Genomic DNA, 24,730 nt, shown 5'->3' with positions numbered 1-24,730 from the left:
CTGCCTCCTATGTACAAGAATATAACTACTATAATACTGCTCCTATATACAAGAATATAACTACTATAATACTGCCTCCTATGTACAAGAATATAACTACTATAATACTACTCCTATGTACAAGAATATAACTACTATAATACTGCTCCTATATACAAGAATATAACTATTATAATACTACTCCTATGTACAAGAATATAACTACTATAATACTGCTCCTATGTACAAGAATATAACTACTATAATACTGCCCCCTATGTACAAGAATATAACTACTATAATACTGCTCCTACGTACAAGAATATAACTACTATAATACTGCCCCCTATGTACAAGAATATAACTACTATAATACTGCCCCCTATGTACAAGAATATAACTACTATAATACTGCCCCCTATGTACAAGAATATAACTACCATAATACTACTCCTATGTACAAGAATATAACTACTATAATACTGCTCCTATGTACAAGAATATAACTACTATAATACTGCTCCTATGTACAAGAATATAACTACTATAATACTGCTCATATATACAAGAATATAACTACTATAATACTGCCCCTATGTACAAGAATATAACTACTATAATACTGCCCCCTATGTACAAGAATATAACTACTATAATAATACTCCTATGTACAAGAATATAACTACTATAATACTGCTCCTATGTACAAGAATATAACTACTATAATACTGCTCCTATGTACAAGAATATAACTACTATAATACTGCCCCCTATGTACAAGAATATAACTACTATAATACTACTCCTATGTACAAGAATATAACTACTATAATACTACTCCTATGTACAAGAATATAACTACTATAATACTACTCCTATGTACAAGAATATAACTACTATAATAATACTTCCACTACATACAATGATATATCTAGTATACATGGTATACATAGTGCACATGACACAGGCCATACACCGCACATACTTCATACTGTCCCTATACACCACAGCTTGTTCTGCCTTCAGATCCATGTGCTCGGCGCTCCTCCTTACCTCGCTTCCCTGCCATTGACAGTGCCTCTGCCTTGTGACGTCATGCACTGGGCGGTTGAGGGGGGGCAGTCTGTGCTCGGATCGATGTTATCTGCGCTCCCCAGGCTCCTGTGGCGCCGCCATTTTCAGTGTCTGAACGCAAGTGAGAGGGAAGGAGGCAGAGACCGGGAACCGGGAGCAGCGGGGCTGAGGTCACTGGAGGGCGGGGGTGACAGGTAACTGCTGCAAACAGACGAGAGCGACATCACTTTGTGTCACGTATGTCAGTGTAGTGGTGGGTGGGTGTGTGTGTGGTACATGTGACATGACCATTACGTGTGTGGTACTGTGTATTCTGTCAGTTATCTGCTCCGACATCCCTGTGTCATGTGCCTTACATGTTCCATGCATGTTCCATCCGGCGTGTGATCCCCGTGCACTGCTCCATGCCTTGTATATCAGTCGTATGTGTTATCCACTAGAGATGATGTGTGTGTCATGTGCTGCACAGTTATACAGGGACTGGCCATATATGAGCATCTTGTGTGTATGACATGGTATACAGGGGCTATATACATGCTAGATCACTCAGATGTTGTGTATAATATCAGTCACACGGTATATACATGATGTATCTGTCAGATGCTATATATAATATGTCTCACATGGTATATACCTGGTATATCTGTCAGGTGGTATATAATATCAGATGCTGTATATATTATTAGTAAGGTACCGTATACACAGTCACTTGCTATATACATGGTATATCAACAGTTGCTGTATATAATATTAGGGTGTTATATAAATGGTATATCTGCCAGATGTGCTGTGTATATATATATATATATATATATATATATATATATATATCAGATGCTATATATAATGTCTCTTATGCTGTATATATGCTATATCTGTATGTATATGGTATATCTGTCAGATGTGCTATATATATATTATCTCACATATATTTATATGGTACATGTCAGGTGCTATATATAATGTCTCTCGTGCTGTATATGTATATATGGTATATCTGTCAGGTGATATATAACATTAGATGCTGTGTATATATTATTAGTAAGGTGCCATATACACAGTCACTTGCTATATATCAACAGTTGCTGTATATAATATTAGGGTGTTATATAAATGGTATATCTGTCAGATGTGCTATATATATTATCCCACATGATATATATATATATATATATATATATATATATATATATATATATATATATAGTACATGTCAGATGCTATATATAATGTCTCTTGTGCTGTATATATATGGTATATTTCAGATGATATATTTGGAATACGTGTCAGTCGCTATATACAGTATATTATTAGTAAGGTGCTATATATAATACACTTACTATATACATGGCAAATCATTTGCCATATATAATAATAGTATGTGGCTATATCTGGTATTGCAGTAGTAAGATGCTGTATATATTAGACCAGTGATATGGTATAGCTGTCAGATGGGGCGTGTAATAATCATATGCTATATTTAATATTAGTGAATGATGTGTATATATATCTTGTGTATAATATGAAAAGGAAAAAGGTGCCCAAAACATTTGGAAAAAAACAAAGGGGGCAGTTCAGTTGCTAATAGATGCTCTATGTTGTATTAGTACAGTGCTATATATGCTATATGTCTGTATATAGCACCTTACTAATATCTGTCAGTGACTTATAGTAGATTACATTATGTATAATGAGTTGGGTGTATTACATGCCCTACCAGTCACTATATACTATATTTGTCATCCCCGTTTACACAGTATATGTCAGGCTCTATAGGCGCTGTTTATCAGTCAGGTGCTATATTTGCTTCATATCAGGCACTTAATATATATGTTCTTTGTATGTTAGATCTGTCATTTGCTTCACATATTGCTGAAGGGTGTGTACAGTTCTGCAACCAAGTCTCTTCCTAAAGTAACAACACTCTATCGTATTGTGTGTACAGCTCCCGTGCAGACCTGTGTGTCTCCATGGCTCTACCCTGTGCAGTCCAGCCCTGCAGTCATGCGTTACTTCAGCCTCTGCACCCAGAAAAACCAATAGACTTGTCATTGAGTCGCCCTCTTGTAGATGTGCCATTGCACTGACAGCTCGGGTTATGAATTTGCTCTTTGCATACGGTTTGCATTCACTTGGAGCAGCACGCTTGTTATTATTGTGCAATGTAGGTGACATTATAGCGTATGTAAGGGTTAAGTGATAGGAGGGCGCGGGGCTTTTATCTGCACCGCTCTGTGTATGCACTTGGTTTCTGTAATAACCCAATTGCTCTCTCTCTGCTCTGGTCTGATGTGCATTAGAAGGAAGTGGTTGTAATTCACGATCCCGCTGCTCAGGCCCCTGTTTTGGCAATGACACAAGATATTAATAAACTTCTAGAATGTGCAGTATGGATCCAAAGCTTTCTGGCGCGCTGACGGTAATTTTACCGCAAGTACGCTATTGAGAATTTATAGTAAACATTCATGGCTAGATATAACTTACAGGTTATATATAGAACTGATCTCCATAAAAAGTTATTTCATTGTGCACATATAACCTTGTTGCATCCTGTATTATACTCCGGAGCAGTCACTGTGTACATACATTACTTATCCTGTATTATACTCCGGAGCAGTCACTGTGTACATACATTACTTATCCTGTATTATACTCCAGAGCTGCGCTCACTATTCTGCTGGTACAGTCACTGTGTACATACATTATATTACTTATCCTGTATTATACTCCAGAGCTGCGCTCACTATTCTGCTGGTGCAGTCACTGTGTACATACATTACATTACTTATCCTGTACTGATCCTGAGTTACATCCTGCTGGTAAAGGATATGATGAGCCATATATGTCCATAGTGAGCGCAGCTCTGGAGTATAATACAGTATGTAACTCAGGATCAGTACAGGATAAGTAATGTAATTTATGTACACAGTGACTGCACCAGCAGAATAGTGAGCGCAGCTCTGGAGTATAATACAGGATAAGTAATGTAATGTATGTACACAGTGACTGTACCAGCAGAATAGTGAGCGCAGCTCTGGGGTATAATACAGGATAAGTAATGTAATGTATGTACACAGTGACTGCACCAGCAGAATAGTGAGCGCAGCTCTGGGGTATAATACAGGATAAGTAATGTAATGTATGTACACAGTGACTGTACCAGCAGAATAGTGAGCGCGGCTCTGGGGTATAATACAGGATAAGTAATATAATGTATGTACACAGTGACTGCTCCAGCAGAATAGTGAGCGCAGCTCTGGGGTATAATACAGGATAAGTAATGTAATGTATGTACACAGTGACTGCACCAGCAGAATAGTGAGCGTAGCTCTGGAGTATAATACAGGATAAGTAATGTAATGTGGCCTTGTTGCCCGGGGTCAGTCATTCGCTTGTATTGTCAGGGCATGCTGAGACTAGTAGTTCCTCTGCAGCTGCTCAGTCACAGGTTGGAGACTTGCGCTTTAGCTTTCTTTATCCATCACTTGTGACACACATTAACCACACATATATACTTTGTATCACATGATCCTGATACATGTACATTGGAGCGTATCTCCTGTATAAATATCAGTCTCTTCTTAGTTTACCCAGCCATGTGACTGATCTCCTCCTCCTACTACACGGGGGCCGGCAGACGTGTTATTTGCTACTTCCCTCTGATGGGATGTGTTCCTGTTTTTGACAAAAATACTCATAGGGAATGTAGATCGAAAATATTGCAACACCAAACACCCTCAGGATCTCGTCCCCGCTAGTTTCATTTCTCCTACGGCCTGATTTGTGTATGTGCCAGTCTTCTTGCAGTGCTGGTATCCTGTTTTATGAACCAGGAAGATCAGGATGAACAGTGGTTGTGTATATTATAGGATGGAGATAGCGTATGGTCAGGGACAAGTTTTGGGATCAACACTGACTGCTAAACTTGGGGGTCAGTAACCTTCGGCTCTCCAGCTGCTGTGAAACTACAACTCCCAGCATGCTCCACTCACTTCCATGGGAGTTCCATGAACAGCAGCACAAGTATGCATGCTGGGAGTTGTAGTTTTACAACAGCTGGAGCACTGATGGTTGCCAACCCCCTACTCTAGGGTTACGTAACTTGTGCCACAGTCTTTGTTTTCTTAATGGAGTATGTCAGAATGTTTTCCATTGGGACTTCTTCATGCAGTGATATTTGTGGTGCGAGTTGCGGTAAACTGTGAGTGAACGCCGAGCCCTGGACTGTAATGTATTGTAGTTTCCATTGTTGATCCCCTCGGTATCCAGTCACCCCTGTCCTGTCATGTAAAGCATCAGCATTCATGTAGTGATTTGTTTACCTAGGCAGGTATTTCAGTATTTTCCATCGCTGCTTCTCACCAACTGTTTATATCTTGGCTTTCAGCATCGTGTCATAGTCTGACATCAGGATGTAGATGTATTATTCAGGGTTATGTGTCTGATGTGCAGCCGCAATTCTGAACACTCAGCCCCATCCTGATACCAGACTGAAAATGAGCCAGACGGGCTAAGAAAACCAGACTTTATAGTATTAATGTGCAGAAAAGCCATACATTACATTACTTATCCTGTATTATACTCCAGAGCTGCGCTCACTATTCTGCTGGTGCAGTCACTGTGTACATACATTACATTACTTATCCTGTATTATACTCCAGAGCTGCGCTCACTATTCTGCTGGTGCAGTCACTGTGTACATACATTACATTACTTATCCTGTATTATACTCCAGAGCTGCGCTCACTATTCTGCTGGTGCAGTCACTGTGTACATACATTACATTACTTATCCTGTATTATACCCCAGAGCTGCGCTCACTATTCTGCTGGTGCAGTCACTGTGTACATACATTACATTACTTATCCTGTATTATACTCCAGAGCTGCGCTCACTATTCTGCTGGTACAGTCACTGTGTACATACATTACTTATCCTGTATTATACTCCAGAGCGGCGCTCACTATTCTGCTGGTGCAGTCACTGTGTACATACATTACATTACTTATCCTGTATTATACCCCAGAGCTGCGCTCACTATTCTGCTGGTGCAGTCACTGTGTACATACATTACATTACTTATCCTGTATTATACTCCAGAGCTGCGCTCACTATTCTGCTGGTACAGTCACTGTGTACATACATTACATTACTTATCCTGTATTATACTCCAGAGCTGCACTCACTATTCTGCAGGATGTAACTCAGGATCAGTACAGGATAAGTAATGTAATGTATGTACACAATGACTGTATCAGCAGTATAGTGAGCGCAGCTCTGGAGTATAATACAGGATAAGTAATGTTTCTCCATATTCTGAGTTTAGGACATAGGTAAGATGTTAGACACTGCCATAGAGGTTGGTGATTCTGCATTTCCTTTGTAATGACACTTCTGGTTACTTGTAGGTCCTTCCACGTCTCACCCAAGTCCTCTGCTCCCTGCAGTGCCCTGTTGTCCTGGGTCTGAGGTCCATCTAAGTGACCCTGTTACGGTTTATGGCTATGGCTGGACACCCCTCTTATAACACTTTCTTCTCTGCTCAGGGTTTGTTCTGTGTGTATATATTCGCCCCTCCTCCCCTTCTTCTCTGCACCTTCTAAAGTGTTTTTCTGGCCCTTGGACCAAGGTGATCGGTCATATATTAACCTGGCACTGGCGTTATCAGTGAGAATCTGCTCCGGGTAAATTCTCGCTTGCTTTGTGTGTTTCCGTAGATGGCGGTTTTATTAATTGTTACGTGGTCTCGGCCCTCATTCTGAATATGATTTAGAACAATGCATATTGTATACACCTTCTCCCTTTCTGTATCCATCACTGTCAGGCGTACAATTGGATTGCTAGGGCGTCTTTGACCCTTGTCACCCGGCCGTTTACGTTTTACATTCACATTAGTGCTGCTCGGTTGCTTTTTTCTTTGCTCCTTATTGTGAAATCTTTGCACTGTAAACCGTGCAGAAGTCAAAACTATGGAAAGTTCAACCCCAGATAAAAGAACAAATCTGCATCGTGTGCAAGGAACGGTGACTTCAATCGCTGCTGGATTCCAAGTGGCTGTTGCACGATTCTATCTTTGCAGCGTTTTGCTTTCCTGCCTTCTTGTAGTCGTTAAATACGTATTCGTGGCTCATATTTGCATGGAATATTTTTGCAAATATTGTGCCGCTCTTCAGTTACATCATGTCTTCTACTCCACACAAACCCAGAGCCGCAACTAGTACTTTCCGGGGGGGAAAATGTGAGTCATAAGCCACCTAATAGTAATGTAGCAGTAAGGCTCTGTTCACACAGAGGGATTTTATTATTTTTGGAGGCCAGACTAGCACCGTCTGCAGCAAAATATCACAACCATGATGGAAACTTACCGTACCTCATGTGGTTTGTGCAGTCCATAGGGGCTCGGCAGAACGTGCTCCTGCATAACATTATAAATAGAAACCATGGAGCGAACGGCTGGTCTATACAGAAACCAAAATCTTATTCCTCTGACAGCTATTCCTCCCAATTCCTCCATACACATGCACACTCAGTAAGGAGAGGGGTAGAAGCTGTGACTTATTGGCCACATGAGCAAAGGATTGGGCATGTATAAAATCACTAGTCCTGGTTCACCCGAAATGATGGTGGCCTTCTTGAAGGGGGGTCCCTCCAGCAGTACGGTGTGATTTTGACACCCTGGACCCCTGCCGGTCAGTTCTTTGAGGAGGCCGCAGCTTCTCTCTTTCCCAATGACGTCATGTTCTTCAGTCTTGCTTTATGGCAGCGGCCATTCAAGCAAAATAGGCAGAACTACAATACCAAGCGGAGCCCCTACAATACGTATAGTGCGGTGTTTGGTATTCAGTAAAGGGGTCACAGTACTTGCCTCAATGCTGTGGCCTCTACATCCTGCTGATCAGGGAGGGTTCCAGGTGGAGGACTCCCGCTGATCAGATATCAATAGGTCATCATTATGTATGATGTATGTATGTACCCCCCTCCCTGACAATACAGGTTTATAGAGCAGTACTGTCGGTGAGGGCGGGTGACGTTCCCCACTGCCCAACTAGATTGGCGGGAACGCCCTTCTGACAGTGGGCAGGCATCGGTAACAGCGCCAATATCTCCAGCCCGGGGCACTGAACGGGGCTGAATTCTGCGTACTGTCGTCTTTCTAGCGGTGTATAAATCCGCATGTGCCCGAGGACATGACAGGTCCTCTTTAACCCTTTCTTCCTTGAGCTAAATACTTGAATAAGACTAATCTGAGACTGACTGTTTGCTAGCGATTTGGTCCCTGGCAATCACATCTAAATGACCATGCCAGTCAACCTTTGCTGCATTGTTACCGTGCTATCAGGTGAGAAATGACAATAGTTTGGCAATCGTCAGACCAGGTTGTTGCCTGTCATTCTGCAGTATTAACCAGGTTACATCTAGAGGAAAAGCCGCTGAGCTTTCTACCAGTGCTGTATATAAGAAGGTGATATACATCTCTATACATAGATCGGCCTGATGTGATAGACTTTGCTCTCCTTCTGTCAGATCTTTGGTCAGGACAGGAAGGGTGCCGCTACCGACTTCCTCTCCGAAGATGAACTTTGCTGCCTGTGCGCTCAGTGAGCTCAATCTGTCTTGCAGGAGAATGCGATGGGCAGAGAATACACTTTGTTCCCTGTATTAGTAACAGGATGACTTTAGTTATCAGTCACATGCTTATAACACGGCTATGGGGAGGGCGGTGGTAGCAAGGTGGGGTGTCTGTGTAGTGTCACTGCTCGCCTGCAGGCTATTGATATATTCGTACAATAGAGATCTGCCCTCCACGAGGACTTCTCTCTCTCTGTTTACATTCCTTCCATTTCCGTCTTTATAAACAGCTGATGCCAAAGGGAAAATTTGGCGGCTGCAACCTTGTCATATACCTCGCGCTACTTGTTATATCTGCACATGTTCACACGTTTCCTTCAACAGCCGGGTCTGCGTTATTGTCATTCCTGTATAAGTGTTTCATGGCGATAATCTCCAGCAATGTTACAGTGTATCACATGTACAACACCTTGTATATAGAAGAGAAACATTTCAGACATGTATAGGGTGGGTTATAGATGTGGGAGTATTGTGTGAGGAGTGTCAAGATGGCGTTATCTAGCTCAGCATATTCTACATTACTTATCCTGTACTGATCCTGAGTTACATCCTGTACTATACTCCAGAGCTGCGCTCACTATTCTGCTGGTGCAGTCACTGTGTACATACATTACATTACTTATCCTGTATTATACTCCAGAGCTGCGCTCACTATTCTGCTGGTACAGTCACTGTGTACATACATTACATTACTTATCCTGTATTATACTCCAGAGCTGCGCTCACTATTCTGCTGGTGCAGTCACTGTGTACATACATTACATTACTTATCCTGTATTATACTCCAGAGCTGCGCTCACTATTCTGCTGGTACAGTCACTGTGTACATACATTACATTACTTATCCTGTATTATACTCCAGAGCTGCGCTCACTATTCTGCTGGTGCAGTCACTGTATACATACATTACATTACTTATCCTGTATTATACTCCAGAGCTGCGCTCACTATTCTGCTGGTACAGTCACTGTGTACATACATTACATTACTTATCCTGTACTGATCCTGAGTTACATCCTGTATTATACTCCAGAGCTGCGCTCACTATTCTGCTGGTACAGTCGCTGTGTATATAGATAACATTACTTTCCTGGGAGCAATGCTCAAGTAGGATGGGTGATGTGATAGTGGGGAGTAGATTAGTTCTCACTGTATGGGGTGGTGCAGCAGGTGATGGTAGGGGTCTGAGTGAGAAGAGCAGTGCTCCAGGGAGCTGAAGGCCCGCCCCCAGTGCACCAACTAACTCCTTTGCATAGGATTTCAAAGTTGTTTTTCTCAAATCAATAAAAGCACAAATAGGGGTATGATGTCTATCAGTGTAATGTGCTCTGTAATACGGTGATAATATTGAATATATTTGTGGGAGGTGGTAGATACCCTTTAAATAAAAGTCTGAGCCTTAAGCAAGTCTTCACTCTGGATGAGCCGTTTCCTTTAGCAGAACCAATGGCTGTAGCCTATAGTGATTGGTAATATGGACTGTTCCTTGTACATTGCTAGTAGGTGTTTATGTTCATTGTCACCTTATAGATTATTCTGCGACACTTAGCGAGTTGTACAGAACGTTACACGTACCGTACCTCACTTATCACTTACAGGTGCAAATGACAGTAACTTGCACGTGGCTGTAGCAGGTTTTTCTCCTTGTCACCATCGCTAAGCCTGCGGTTATTATTTACTGATGCAGGGATCTGTTTGTGTGCACTGCGAGTATCTAATAACCCTTTATGTCTCACACAGACTGTGCGAGGCAGGAACTTATATAGCATTTGTGAAAGTGCAATTTAGTAAAGGTTTGTAAGATCGTAAAGGGATTGTCTGGGATAAAGGTGCACAGGAAGTTACATAGTAGTAAACTACCACCAAATAACCAAATGCAGGAGATACCAGGAGCTCCCACAGACTCCTAGAAATCACTTAAAACACTGCTAAAGGTATATGGGTGCACTTTTGTGTTCTAGAATAGCACTAACAGAGCTTTAAAAGAAAGAAAGAAAAAATTGCCTGGGAAAACTCCTTTAATATAACTGTCTACTATGTACAAGACTATAGCTACTATAATACTGCCCCCTATGTACAGGAATATAACTACTATAATGCTGCTCCTATGTACAAGAATATAACTACTATAATACTGCCCCCTATGTACAAGAATATAACTACTATAATACTACCTCCTATGTACAAGAATATAACTACTATAATACTGCTCCTATGTACAAGAATATAACTACTATAATACTGCTCCTATGTACAAGAATATAACTACTATAATACTGCCTCCTATGTACAAGAATATAACTACTATAATACTGCTCCTATGTACAAGAATATAACTACTATAATACTGCCCCCTATGTACAAGAATATAACTACTATAATACTGCTCCTATGTACAAGAATATAACTACTATAATACTACTCCTATGTACAAGAATATATCTACTATAATACTGCTCCTATGTACAAGAATATAACTACTATAATACTACTCCTATGTACAAGAATATAACTACTATAATACTGCTCCTATGTACAAGAATATAACTACTATAATACTGCTCCTATGTACAAGAATATAACTACTATAATACTACTATGTACAAGAATATAACTACTATAATACTGCCCCTATGTACAAGAATATAACTACTATAATACTGCTCCTATGTACAATAATATAACTACTATAATACTGCCCCCTATGTACAAGAATATAGCTACTATAATACTGCTCCTATGTACAAGAATATAACTACTATAATACTGCTCCTATGTACAAGAATATAACTACTATAATACTACTATGTACAAGAATATAACTACTATAATACTGCCCCCTGTGTACAAGAATATAACTACTATAATACTACCTCCTATGTACAAGAATATAACTACTATAATACTGCTCCTATGTACAAGAATATAACTACTATAATACTGCTCCTATGTACAAGAATATAACTACTATAATACTGCTCCTATGTACAAGAATATAACTACTATAATACTGCTCCTATGTACAAGAATATAACTACTATAATACTGCCCCCTATGTACAAGAATATAACTACTATAATACTGCTCCTATGTACAAGAATATAACTACTATAATACTGCTCCTATGTACAAGAATATAACTACTATAATACTGCCCCCTATGTACAAGAATATAACTACTATAATACTGCTCCTATGTACAAGAATATAACTACTATAATACTGCCCCCTATGTACAAGAATATAACTACTATAATACTGCTCCTATGTACAAGAATATAACTACTATAATACTACTATGTACAAGAATATAACTACTATAATACTGCCCCCTGTGTACAAGAATATAACTACTATAATACTGCTCCTATGTACAATAATATAACTACTATAATACTGCCCCCTATGTACAAGAATATAACTACTATAATACTGCTCCTATGTACCAGAATATAACTACTATAATACTGCTCCTATGTACAAGAATATAACTACTATAATACTGCTCCTATGTACAAGAATATAACTACTATAATACTACTCCTATGTACAAGAATATAACTACTATAATACTGCCTTCTGTAGAAGAACTGAGATGGTTGCTTCCTGCGCTGTGTGGTTATATTCTTATATTGTGTACATGTATGTAACTTGCGTTCTCACTACTTCTTACCTGCATTGTATAACACTACTCTCATGTGGTTTGTTCCTGCTCCTCTGAGTATTTATACCGCCATATGTCCTGTGTTCTCTCTTCTGTAGGAGGACAGCGGGTCCTGCCGTTTGTATGTGACAGCCGCACACTCCCAAGATGAACGTTACCAAGGGTGGCCTGGTGCTTTTCTCTGCCAATTCCAATGCCTCCTGCATCGAGCTGGCCAAGAAGATTGGGGAGTACGTATGCTGCTGCAGCCGCTGGGACGTGATGTCCTGTCGTTCCGTCTGACCTTCAGTTAGATGGCGGTTTTCTGTTGCCTCTTCTTCTTCGCTCATACTTTCTGACTTGTCATTGTTGGAAACCTTTTATAACGAAGCAGAAATTACTTTCTATACTGACAAATTAAACCTCAGACATCGCTTCTTTGCTTCTAGAATATTCCGTGACACCATTGAGACACTCGTCAAGGTGTTTCTCCGTTTCTTAAGACTCCCTCCTAGTGCACCACATAACACGCAAGGCACCTTATATGTTAGTCATCTATAAGCACTTGCCTAGTATTCTATGTCCGCTGTAATCTGCATTGTAAGTCTGCATGGCAGCCAGGTTGCTTTGGGGTCACTTACTTATTTGATATTTCTTTGCTTAATTTTTCCAGACGCCTTGGGGTGGAGCTTGGCAAGGTCCTGGTATACCAGGAACCAAACAGAGGTAAGACTTTAGGATTTGCCATGTATTTTACGGTCTATAGTTCATGTTTGCCTGCTTAGATGAAGATATACAGTGACGTTCTGATAATCCGGCTTTAAAATCTGGACGTCCTGTTAATCTTTTTTTTTTGTCCGGGATCCCCCTTTGCTGGATTGGGTTCTGCTCTGCAGGGAGCTAGAGCTCATCTCCATTTAAAGGGATTTTCCTGGACTTGGTCTAGGTGACATCCGGAAGCCCTACTAGCCCTACTAGTCAGGTGGTGGAATACCAAGCACCATGCCGTACATATTGAAGGGGCTGTGTCTGGTACCAAGTGATCTATGGGTGACCACAGTGCTAGTGAGTGCTATGGCTTCGTCAGATCAGCTGATCGGCAGGGTTGCCAAGCATTGGACCCCCATGAGCACATATTGATCTGGAGAACTGCTTTAAGTGATTGCTGTGCCGGGGTCTTGGAGCGCTGCTGTGCAGGGAGGAGGATGCAGCAATACACCGTCCCCATCCTCAGGAGCTGTAGCAATCCCCCAGGTCAGCCCAGCACTGATGGATTTTCTTTCCATATTGTCTAGCTCCTGCACCGATGTTGATGGTAAGATGGACATAGATGACTCCTGGCGTTTACCTGCTAGTAAATACGATAGGTGGACAATCCCTTTAAATGCTGGTAATTTTGGTAAACAGCAATTCCCTTATTTGTAGCCTATTGGAATCTTCTGCGGCTTCTATTTTTTTTTGTATGCAGCACCTGTGCAGACCTATGTCTGTCCAAGGATACAGATTACATGTGTGGAGTCATCTTGCAAGGATAGGTTACTGTCAAGGAGAGAACCTAGGACTGCACGGGGCACATAGGCCTGCATTGGAGCTGTGTACTGAACACGGTGATGCCTCATGCAGGCGTGTGGAAATTTACATGAAATCTGAGAGCACATTAGGCAGAGAATAATCAATATGTAATAGCGCTGAGCGGCCCCTGGCCTTGCGTAACCCGATGAGCAGCTGTCCATGGGTTACTTTTAATTTCCATAATGAGGCTGATGGCCGCCCTCATTAGTTAATGAACATTAATCTGCCCTTCTCCTGCAGCCCGTCGCTCCTCATCTCTTCTGCAGGACGTGGCCATGTTGTGATGTACACTCACATAATTGGGTCTCGGGTCCTGCGACCTTGATGATGGGGTCGCCTCCAGCACGGAGATGTTGTGTCTGTGCGGCTCACATCTGCACTAATCCGCCCGGCTCCGCTCTAACTCTGCCGTGTTAGGAATTTTTTTTAATTGTCGTTTTACGAGCGTGTACTTGGCGTGTTGGGTCGGGCTTTAGAGCTAAAGTGGTTTTTTGTGATCTGGTTTGTGAAATATATGTAAAAGAGCCGGCAGTTGCCACCAGGGGGACCTGAGGAGTTTAGAATAGACAGCTATGTTATAGAATATAATAATGGAGTATTCATTGGTGGCGGCTGACACCCCAAGTAATCCTCTATTCCAAGCATAGGATCTGCCAGCTGATTGGTGAGGGTGCAAGGTGAAAAAAAAAAACATCAATCTGATATTCTTTAACCAGGATTTTTTTTTTTTTTTTTTTTTTTTTTAGAACTTACACATTGATGACCTAGCTATAACCTGTACTAAGTGGCACTGACACCCAGGACCCCCATAGATCACATGATATAGTAGCAGCTCAAGGCCGGTTCACACATGCTCATGTGTTCCGTCCAGAAGGAGTCCGCATGAGGACCCCCTCGGACGGAATATAAGCGCAACTGCAAGCGCATGGACCCCATAGACTATAATGGGGTCCGTGTGCGTGCCACGCACTGCCTGCATAAATCATTTGTGCGGGCAGTGCGTGGCAAGCACACGGGCCCCATTATAGTCTATGGGGTCCATGCGCTTGAACTACACAGCGCTTGCATTTGCGCTTGTATTCCGTCTGGGAGAGTCCTCATGCGGACTCCTTCCGGACGGAACACATCAGTATGTGTGAACCGGCCCTCAGTCCTATTCAAGGCAATGGGGATGAGTTGCAATACCAAACACAGCCTCTACCTTATGTATGGCGCTGTACTAACATGTTCAGTGAACAGGCTGCTCATGCAAACATTGCGGCCTGTGCACTGAATACCCAGTACAGCGCCATACGTAATGTAGAGGCCGTGTTTGTTATTGCGCCTCATCCTCATTGCCTGAATAGGACTGAGCTGCTGCTATACCATGTGACTGATAAACAGTGCAGGGATAAGATTGCAGGGCCTTCTTCACACAGCTGATCTGCCAGGTTCCTAGGTAGTTAACCCCCACCAATCAGGTATTGCTAACCTAATCCATTCATAGGTCATCAACATGCAGTCCCAGAAACCCCTTTAATACATATCAATACGTTGTAAGCTCTTAAGCCCGTCTAGTTTCGGGGCATTGGATATAACTGTGTCCGTTTAGCACTACATTAACTCAACTGGGTGTACAGTTACCTACATCGGGTGGGTGATGCCATGACTGCAGTTTTATCTGCATGGATCATATAATGCTGCTTCTGCAGTTTAACCCCTTAGACTCCACAGTGCGCATCTACCATGGCATGTTAAGAGGATTGACAAAGGCGATGCCTCTTCCAGCACCGTAATCGTGTAGCACGTACAGTTTGTCTCAGCAGCGGACAGCTAATGCAGGCCTCCGTGTCCATCCTCTTCCTACACCTATTAGTTCTTGCCAAAGGATTGGCAAAATTTTCAGATTTTTTTTTAACTCACTAGCTATAGCGACATCTTGCGCCCATAAGAGACCGATCGTCGTAAACTCTGAATTATGGCTTTGATAAGATACGCGCTTATAAAGTGACCTGTTTACTTCCTGCTGTGGAATGTTCCATATTTTTTTTTTTTTTTTTTGTTGCCTCTCTTCTAAATCCCTAGAGACCCGTGTTCAGATTCAAGAATCGGTGCGAGGAAAGGACGTTTTTATCATTCAGACGGTTTCCAAGTAAGTGATGACAGTAAGGGGACGCCTTGCGTAAGTTTACATCTTCATCTGGGGCTTCAAGCGTTAATATTTTCGCGAGAAACTTGGCCCGAGAGGATTGAGAGGAATATCAGAAATGAGCTCACTCTGTGAATACGATGTGTAATAATTCATCTTTACTGCTCAGAGACGGCCTTATATGGGGATGTGCCTGAGCTGATCGAACAGCGGGCAAAGCAGAGGGGTGTTATGTAATTGGGCAGGGGGGCAATGTTTACATTCCGTTCTTTAAGAATGAAGCCAAGATGGCAGGATCCTAGCTATATTCATTGTCTGATCTCTTCTATGTCTACAGGGATGTGAACACGACAATCATGGAACTTTTAATCATGGTGTACGCCTGCCGGACCTCGTGTGCGAAGACCATCAGCGGCGTCATCCCTTACTTCCCCTACAGCAAGCAGTGCAAGATGAGAAAGAGAGGATCCATCGTCTCCAAGCTCTTAGCCTCCATGATGTGCAAAGCTGGTAAGATATACACAACAAGTGTGTGTACCTAAAAGCTGACATGTTATAGGCCGCCTTCGGATTGGTGGAGGACCACCCGCAAAATCCAAATGCCATGATATAACTACACCTTTTAGGATAGGGTCACATGTAATGGCTCCAGTGCAGGATGTCGGTGGTGGCCTTCATGTTGCAAAAGCCAGCCCAGATTGGCTAGTTCTTGCAGCAAAAGCCTCGGTCAACGTTCAGCCTTTGCAATGCAAAAAAATATGCAGCTCAATCCGTCACAATAATTGACTTGCTGCTGGTTCACACACTGCAGAAAAAAACCCACCGAAAAAAGCGCTTTCCCGCAGTTTGTGGATGGGACTTGTACATCACAGACATCACAGCGGGTTAGCTGACAGTGGCTAACCATATGCGGACTTGGCTGTTCTACTGCAGTCCCCATGACACTGTATATTATTAGGACTCTACCAGGAGGAATTACAGAGGAACATCACAAAGCAGTGCATAAATGAATATGCAACTGGATGTTAATATTCCTATTAGGATAGGGGTGCCAGCTTGTTTGTCCATTTTGTCCGTACATTTTCAAGAGGAGTAACAGAGGGCAGAACAATGCTTGTATTCTCTTCCTTTATTAATCCTCCTGGAAATGTTAACTAGTCCTTATGGAGACACTGCATTAAAAAAGACCAGTCAGTAGAGCGTCCACCACCTATTACTGTGAGTAACATTCATCTCGGCTTCTCGGATCCTCATGACTATCAAATATTGGGGGTCATTGCAGTAAATTCTGATTTTTCTGTAGTGTTCAGGGAGGTTTTGCCAGACCGCTGTGGATCTGGTTACAGTTAATGGATTGCTCCCGGCCACCCGCTGCTTTCTAGGAGACTGACACAGATTAGCTCCTTCACATCCATGTAGCGCACCTCACCCCAGCATCACGTCTGGAGACATTTCAAGTAGCCCTGTGGGAATTCTTCCATCACGGTCTATAGAGAAATCCATTAGCCTCTGTTTATTTGCCCGCTCGATCCTCTGTATAAACTTGGCTCCCTGTCTTTATGTAACTTAAGATCTGGATTAAGCAAAGTCACCAGGCAGGAATCCAAGCCGCTGACTGATAACTCTGAGGAACCGTCTCTGATCTCCCGCGATACTCTCTTACCGTATACTACCGTGTCACCGTTTGTCTTCTGCCTCTCCACAAAGGGTTAACTCACCTTATTACCATGGACCTGCACCAGAAGGAAATTCAGGGCTTCTTCAATATCCCCGTGGACAATCTCCGAGCATCTCCTTTCCTCTTACAGTACATCCAAGAAGAGGTGAGTGGACGGTAGACGGTAATCTCTGTCCTGGACACACTGCACTCCATTGACTCCCAGTGTAAAATAAATGTCCACCCTGAAGTCGAATTTTTTTGCTTGACCAAATTCCACTGTAGGATTTGTAAATTCCACACCAGCCAGGTAAGAGCTAGTTCTCACGGGGGGTGGTTTGGCAGATTTTGGTCCTGATTGTGACGCTGGAAGCCGCACCACAATGGGGCCAAAATGCGCCTGCCAAGACTGTCGCGGCTTCCCGCTCTGGAGTAGGCTCAAATGATTGGGCTTGTCCGGAGGGTGCTGCTGCAAGACAGACGTCGGGCCCGAATCAGCCGCGGAATCGGCCTGAAGAAAGGGCAGCTCGCTTCTTTTTTCAGTGCACGACAACATGACGCTCACGGAAAAAAGTAAGCTAGCGGTCTTCATAGACCTCTATCGTGAGGGGACAGATTATGATCTGCATTCAGCGCCAAAATCCGCCCCCTCTTGCCCCATGTGAATGAGCCCTAACGTTTTTCCGCCTCTTATTATTTTCAATGGGAGTTACCAGGCGGTATCCGATACAGGAAAAAATGAGTCTCTGTCTGCTATTGAAATCAATGAGGAGCAGATTTCAGGTAGAATTTGGAGCCTGTTTTGAGGTGAAATCTGCCTCCGATTCAGCTCCAAATTCATCCATGTGAAAATCCCCTTTATAGGCAGATTACGATAGGAGTCCAAGTCCAACCTATATCATAGTGTGCCTATAGAGCGACATGCCCTTCTGTCAGAGGTGTACGTTATAGAATACACCTGACGTATACCTCCAATGCAAGTACAAAGCAAAATGTGAGGGGTTTATAGGGATCGGGATATCAGTGATCTGTTCTCGGGATAGGATATCGATTTGAGATCAGGGGAGGCATGTCCCTCAGAATGACAGCTGATCAGCTATTTGGAGGGGCTCTGGTGGTTCTGTAAGCATTGTAGCCTCCTTGCTCTTTACCTTTGGTCCATCTACCTGCCTGCTATCTGGTTAGTAGCAATAGCACACAGTATTGTAGCTTTCGCCCGGTCAATGGAATGGCGTTCACCTGCAATACCACGCACAGCTGCAGTATGGTTTGCATGTAGATGGACCCAGGCTTGCAAGAGCGCCCTGCTGAGAGTCGAGGCCCCACCATTGTGATATTGATGGCGTATTCTAAGGTTAGGCCAGTCTTAGTCTACCGCTCTGTACTTTTTTTTTTTTTTTCTTGCCGACAACAGAGGTATATGTCGGGGGTATGTGCTGATGTACATTTTTGATGGAAGCCCCTAAGGGTGTGCAGATACTTGTATATCACCCATTGACTCCCACTCAGAAAAAAAACAAAAAACATACAGGGTGCATAGGATCCTAAGGATATGCACAGGAAGTTTCAACACTTGGTCCCTGTTCACATAAGGGGGATATATGTCTGATGGGTAGGGCTCCCACTGATCACAGTCCTGTGCTTGTGATAAACACTATAGATAGGGGATACGTGTTCTTGGGAAACCAAATTCTTCTGGGATCCAATCTCAGAGACCCCATAAGATTAACACACCTGAATTACATGCCGTTTCCGGCTCCAGGAAAAGCTGGGTGACCCATGAGTAATTGTTCTCTATCATCTGCATACTTGAACGGATGAATGGGATATTACAAGGCCTGACACATGAGGAGCGCGCTATATTGTGGCCATATCAGGTGTGACCGGCATTGTCTATTGCACATTGCACTGCAGAAGTCTAGCGGCCCCGTATACCTGCCCACAGTCAGATGATAGCCATGTATCTGGATCTGCAAGTGCGTCGTACAGGTTACTGTTTTTAGCTGCGAGAGTCCGTGGTAGAGATGACAGATGATCTCTCTGCTGCGTAATTACAGCACAGATATAGGAAGCCGTGCATGTTAAATGTTCTCGCTGGCACGCCGGGGGCCGATCGTGTTTCTGAGTGAACAATGAGCGTACATCTCATTTACTGCAGGCCAGAGACCCGACTGCAGGGGTAGAGGTAGCGTATACCTGCACTAGGACTCGCTTGTCTCCTCTTTACTACAGGCATGAATGGCCCACCTCTGTAGGGTGCGGAGAATGACCCCTCTGTGTATTGACTTGGTTTGTTTGTTAGGTTTTATATTTGTTTTGGGGTTAAACATTAGAATTTTATCAGTGGTATAAAATTAGACTAATGTGAATGACCTCCATGTTACTTATTATTTTAATACTTAGAGTTATTATTCATTCCCACTGAGAATTATAGGGACAGATAAGTATATAGCGAGTGTATACAACTGACATCAATGTATTGCAGGGAACCTCATGTTGTGCTCTTTATTGCCCCTGCTGAGGAAAATACTGTATATGGTCTGCCAAAAGTAATAATACGTTCTACCAGCAATGACTACTGCACTAATAGTGTTTCATGTGGGCCAAAGTAGTGTCACATATGTATAATAATGTACATAGGAGTAGTATTATAGTAGTTATATTCTTGTACATAGGAGCAGTATTATAGTAGTTATATTCTTGTACATAGGAGTAGTATTATAGTAGTTATATTCTTGTACATAGGAGGCAGTATTATAGTAGTTATATTCTTGTACATAGGAGCAGTATTATAGTAGTTATATTCTTGTACATAGGAGCAGTATTATAGTAGTTATATTCTTGTACATGGGAGCAGTATTATAGTAGTTATATTCTTGTACATAGGGGCAGTATTATAGTAGTTATATTCTTGTACATAGGAGCAGTATTATAGTAGTTATATTCTTGTACATAGGAGCAGTATTATAGTAGTTATATTCTTGTACATGGGAGCAGTATTATAGTAGTTATATTCTTGTACATAGGGGCAGTATTATAGTAGTTATATTCTTGTACATAGGAGCAGTATTATAGTAGTTATATTCTTGTACATAGGAGCGAGTATTATAGTAGTTATATTCTTGTACATGGGAGTAGTATTATAGTAGTTATATTCTTGTACATGGGAGCAGTATTATAGTAGTTATATTCTTGTACATGGGAGCAGTATTATAGTAGTTATATTCTTGTACATAGGAGCAGTATTATAGTAGTTATATTCTTGTACATAGGAGCAGTATTATAGTAGTTATATTCTTGTACATAGGAGCAGTATTATAGTAGTTATATTCTTGTACATGGGAGCAGTATTATAGTAGTTATATTCTTGTACATGGGAGCAGTATTATAGTAGTTATATTCTTGTACATAGGGGCAGTATTATAGTAGTTATATTCTTGTACATAGGAGCAGTATTATAGTAGTTATATTCTTGTACATAGGAGCAGTATTATAGTAGTTATATTCTTGTACATGGGAGCAGTATTATAGTAGTTATATTCTTGTACATAGGGGCAGTATTATAGTAGTTATATTCTTGTACATAGGAGCAGTATTATAGTAGTTATATTCTTGTACATAGGAGCGAGTATTATAGTAGTTATATTCTTGTACATGGGAGTAGTATTATAGTAGTTATATTCTTGTACATGGGAGCAGTATTATAGTAGTTGTATTCTTGTACATAGGGGGCAGTATTATAGTAGTTATATTCTTGTACATGGGAGCAGTATTATAGTAGTTGTATTCTTGTACATAGGGGGCAGTATTATAGTAGTTATATTCTTGTACATAGGAGTAGTATTATAGTAGTTATATTCTTGTACATAGGAGCAGTATTATAGTAGTTATATTATGGTACATAGGAGGCAGTATTATAGTAGTTGTATTCTTGTACATTGGAGCAGTATTATAGTAGTTATATTCTTATACATAGGAGTAGTATTATAGTAGTTATATTCTTGTACATGGGAGCAGTATTATAGTAGTTATATTCTTGTACATAGGGGGCAGTATTATAGTAGTTATATTCTTGTACATAGGGGGCAGTATTATAGTAGTTATATTCTTGTACATAGGGGGCAGTATTATAGTAGAACACACTGGATCAAGGGTTGCCAATTTTACAATAATTCCAAAAAGGGTGCCCCCTTTTTGGAATTACAGTATTATAGTAGTTATGTTCTTGTACATAGGAGCAGTATTATAGTAGTTATATTCATGTACATAGGAGCAGTATTATAGTAGTTATATTCTTGTATATAGGAGTAGTATTATAGTAGTTATATTCTTGTACATAGGAGCAGTATTATAGTAGTTATATTCTTGTACATAGGAGCAGTATTATAGTAGTTATATTCTTGTACATAGGAGTAGTATTATAGTAGTTATATTCTTGTACATAGGAGTAGTATTATAGTAGTTATATTCTTGTACATAGGAGTAGTATTATAGTAGTTATATTCTTGTACATAGGAGCAGTATTATAGTAGTTATATTCTTGTACATAGGAGCAGGATTATAGTAGTTATATTCTTGTACATAGGAGCAGTATTATAGTAGTTATATTCTTGTATATAGGAGTAGTATTATAGTAGTTATATTCTTGTACATAGGAGCAGTATTATAGTAGTTATATTCTTGTACATAGGAGCAGTATTATAGTAGTTATATTCATGTACATAGGAGCAGTATTATAGTAGTTATATTCTTGTATATAGGAGTAGTATTATAGTAGTTATATTCTTGTACATAGGAGCAGTATTATAGTAGTTATATTCTTGTACATAGGAGCAGGATTATAGTAGTTATATTCTTGTACATAGGAGCAGTATTATAGTAGTTATATTCTTGTACATAGGAGCAGTATTATAGTAGTTATATTCTTGTATATAGGAGCAGTATTATAGTAGTTATATTCTTGTATATAGGAGTAGACCTCTATCGTGAGGGGACGGATTATGATCTGCATTCAGCGCCAAAATCCGCCCCCTCTTGCCCCATGTGAATGAGCCCTAACGTTTTTCCGCCTCTTATTATTTTCAATGGGAGTTACCAGGCGGTATCCGATACAGGAAAAAATGAGTCTCTGTCTGCTATTGAAATCAATGAGGAGCAGATTTCAGGTAGAATTTGGAGCCTGTTTTGAGGTGAAATCTGCCTCCGATTCAGCTCCAAATTCATCCATGTGAAAATCCCCTTTATAGGCAGATTACGATAGGAGTCCAAGTCCAACCTATATCATAGTGTGCCTATAGAGCGACATGCCCTTCTGTCAGAGGTGTACGTTATAGAATACACCTGACGTATACCTCCAATGCAAGTACAAAGCAAAATGTGAGGGGTTTATAGGGATCGGGATATCAGTGATCTGTTCTCGGGATAGGATATCGATTTGAGATCAGGGGAGGCATGTCCCTCAGAATGACAGCTGATCAGCTATTTGGAGGGGCTCTGGTGGTTCTGTAAGCATTGTAGCCTCCTTGCTCTTTACCTTTGGTCCATCTACCTGCCTGCTATCTGGTTAGTAGCAATAGCACACAGTATTGTAGCTTTCGCCCGGTCAATGGAATGGCGTTCACCTGCAATACCACGCACAGCTGCAGTATGGTTTGCATGTAGATGGACCCAGGCTTGCAAGAGCGCCCTGCTGAGAGTCGAGGCCCCACCATTGTGATATTGATGGCGTATTCTAAGGTTAGGCCAGTCTTAGTCTACCGCTCTGTACTTTTTTTTTTTTTTTTTTTTATATACATAGGAGCAGTATTATAGTAGTTATATTCTTGTACATAGGAGCAGGATTATAGTAGTTATATTCTTGTATATAGGAGTAGTATTATAGTAGTTATATTCTTGTACATAGGGGCAGTATTATAGTAGTTATATTCTTGTACTTAGGAGCAATATTATAGTAGTTATATTCTTGTACATAGGAGCAGGATTATAGTAGTTATATTCTTGTACATAGGAGCAGGATTATAGTAGTTATATTCTTGTACATAGGAGTAGTATTATAGTAGTTATATTCTTGTATATAGGAGTAGTATTATATTAATACTGCCGCCTGTATACAAGAGTATACCTTAAATACTATAATACCTCTAATATAATATATAGGCCACATACAATGTTAGGGAATATTTTATACATTGTGCATATAAATAATTTTCCTGTATTTTATTCTATACAGATTCCCGACTACAGAAATGCAGTTATTGTAGCCAAATCTCCGGCCTCTGCAAAACGGTGAGAACGAGTCTCTTTCCTCATGTTTTGCCTGTATTCCATGGTAGAAGGATGACGCCCCCTCCTCCTCCACATCTTGCAGTACCCGTTCATTCCACAGTGTGGCAGAATATAGAATCCCTTTAAGAGGAAAGCGATGTGGCTCTGAGAGAAGCCTTCACCTTAGGGGTCTGTGGTGAGGTTGTAGGTTCAACAATCTCGACATTTCTGTTTCCTATCCTTTATCTTGCAGATGAGATTGGTGTCCATTTAAATTTCGTATCATGTCTCAGGCCTATTCCTATAGTCCCCTTTCTCAGAGGACATATGTGTAATAATATGACTTTCCTCCCCCTCTGCAGAGCTCAGTCTTTCGCCGAGCGGTTACGACTAGGAATCGCAGTTATACACGGAGAAGCTCAGGACGCAGAATCCGACTTGGTAGACGGAAGACATTCACCGCCAGCTGTCAAGAATATCGCTGCCATTCACCCATCATTGGAGATCCCGTGTAAGTAGAATTTCTCATGGTCATGCCTTAATGTCACCCGATTATCAGTTAGCAGACAGTCCTAGAAAAGTATGTGAACCTTCAGGATAATCCAATAAAACATGCAGACCCTATGTAGATGTCGCCATTGGTCAGAATTGATTCCAGGAACCCAGCGCTGCAAGTCAATAGTGCTTTCCATCCTCCCATAAAGGCTATGTCCACCCTCACAGTCAATTATTTCTGTCTCCGTGTATCTAAAATTGGAAGTAAAGCATCTTTTCAGTAGGTCAT

General features: G+C 41.3%; 2 protein-coding genes across 3 annotated transcripts in view; both read left to right on the top strand.

Annotated features, from left to right (window-relative positions):
* The window catches only part of LLGL1 (LLGL scribble cell polarity complex component 1), a 409,866-nt gene that overhangs the window by 90,590 nt on the left and 294,546 nt on the right, over nt 1-24,730 (top strand). The gene's annotated exons all lie outside the window — the stretch shown is intronic.
* PRPSAP2 (phosphoribosyl pyrophosphate synthetase associated protein 2) overlaps nt 1,145-24,730 on the top strand; it is a 32,607-nt gene continuing 9,021 nt past the window's right edge. The window contains exons 1-8 of one of the 2 annotated variants that reach the window (XM_075285275.1): nt 1,145-1,247; nt 12,445-12,576; nt 12,999-13,051; nt 15,962-16,028; nt 16,363-16,535; nt 17,733-17,848; nt 23,912-23,967; nt 24,309-24,457. In XM_075285275.1, the coding sequence (XP_075141376.1) occupies nt 12,494-12,576; nt 12,999-13,051; nt 15,962-16,028; nt 16,363-16,535; nt 17,733-17,848; nt 23,912-23,967; nt 24,309-24,457 (697 nt within the window). In that variant the 5' untranslated portion in view covers nt 1,145-1,247; nt 12,445-12,493. Of the gene's footprint in view, nt 1,248-12,444; nt 12,577-12,998; nt 13,052-15,961; nt 16,029-16,362; nt 16,536-17,732; nt 17,849-23,911; nt 23,968-24,308; nt 24,458-24,730 lie in introns of those variants that run through there. The other variant, XM_075285276.1, reaches the window with a different exon arrangement.

Source organism: Leptodactylus fuscus, chromosome 8, assembly GCF_031893055.1.
Source record: "Leptodactylus fuscus isolate aLepFus1 chromosome 8, aLepFus1.hap2, whole genome shotgun sequence".
NCBI lineage: Eukaryota > Metazoa > Chordata > Amphibia > Anura > Leptodactylidae > Leptodactylus > Leptodactylus fuscus.
The sequence above is the reverse complement of the archived record's forward strand: the minus strand, read 5'-3'. Positions and strand labels throughout refer to the sequence as shown.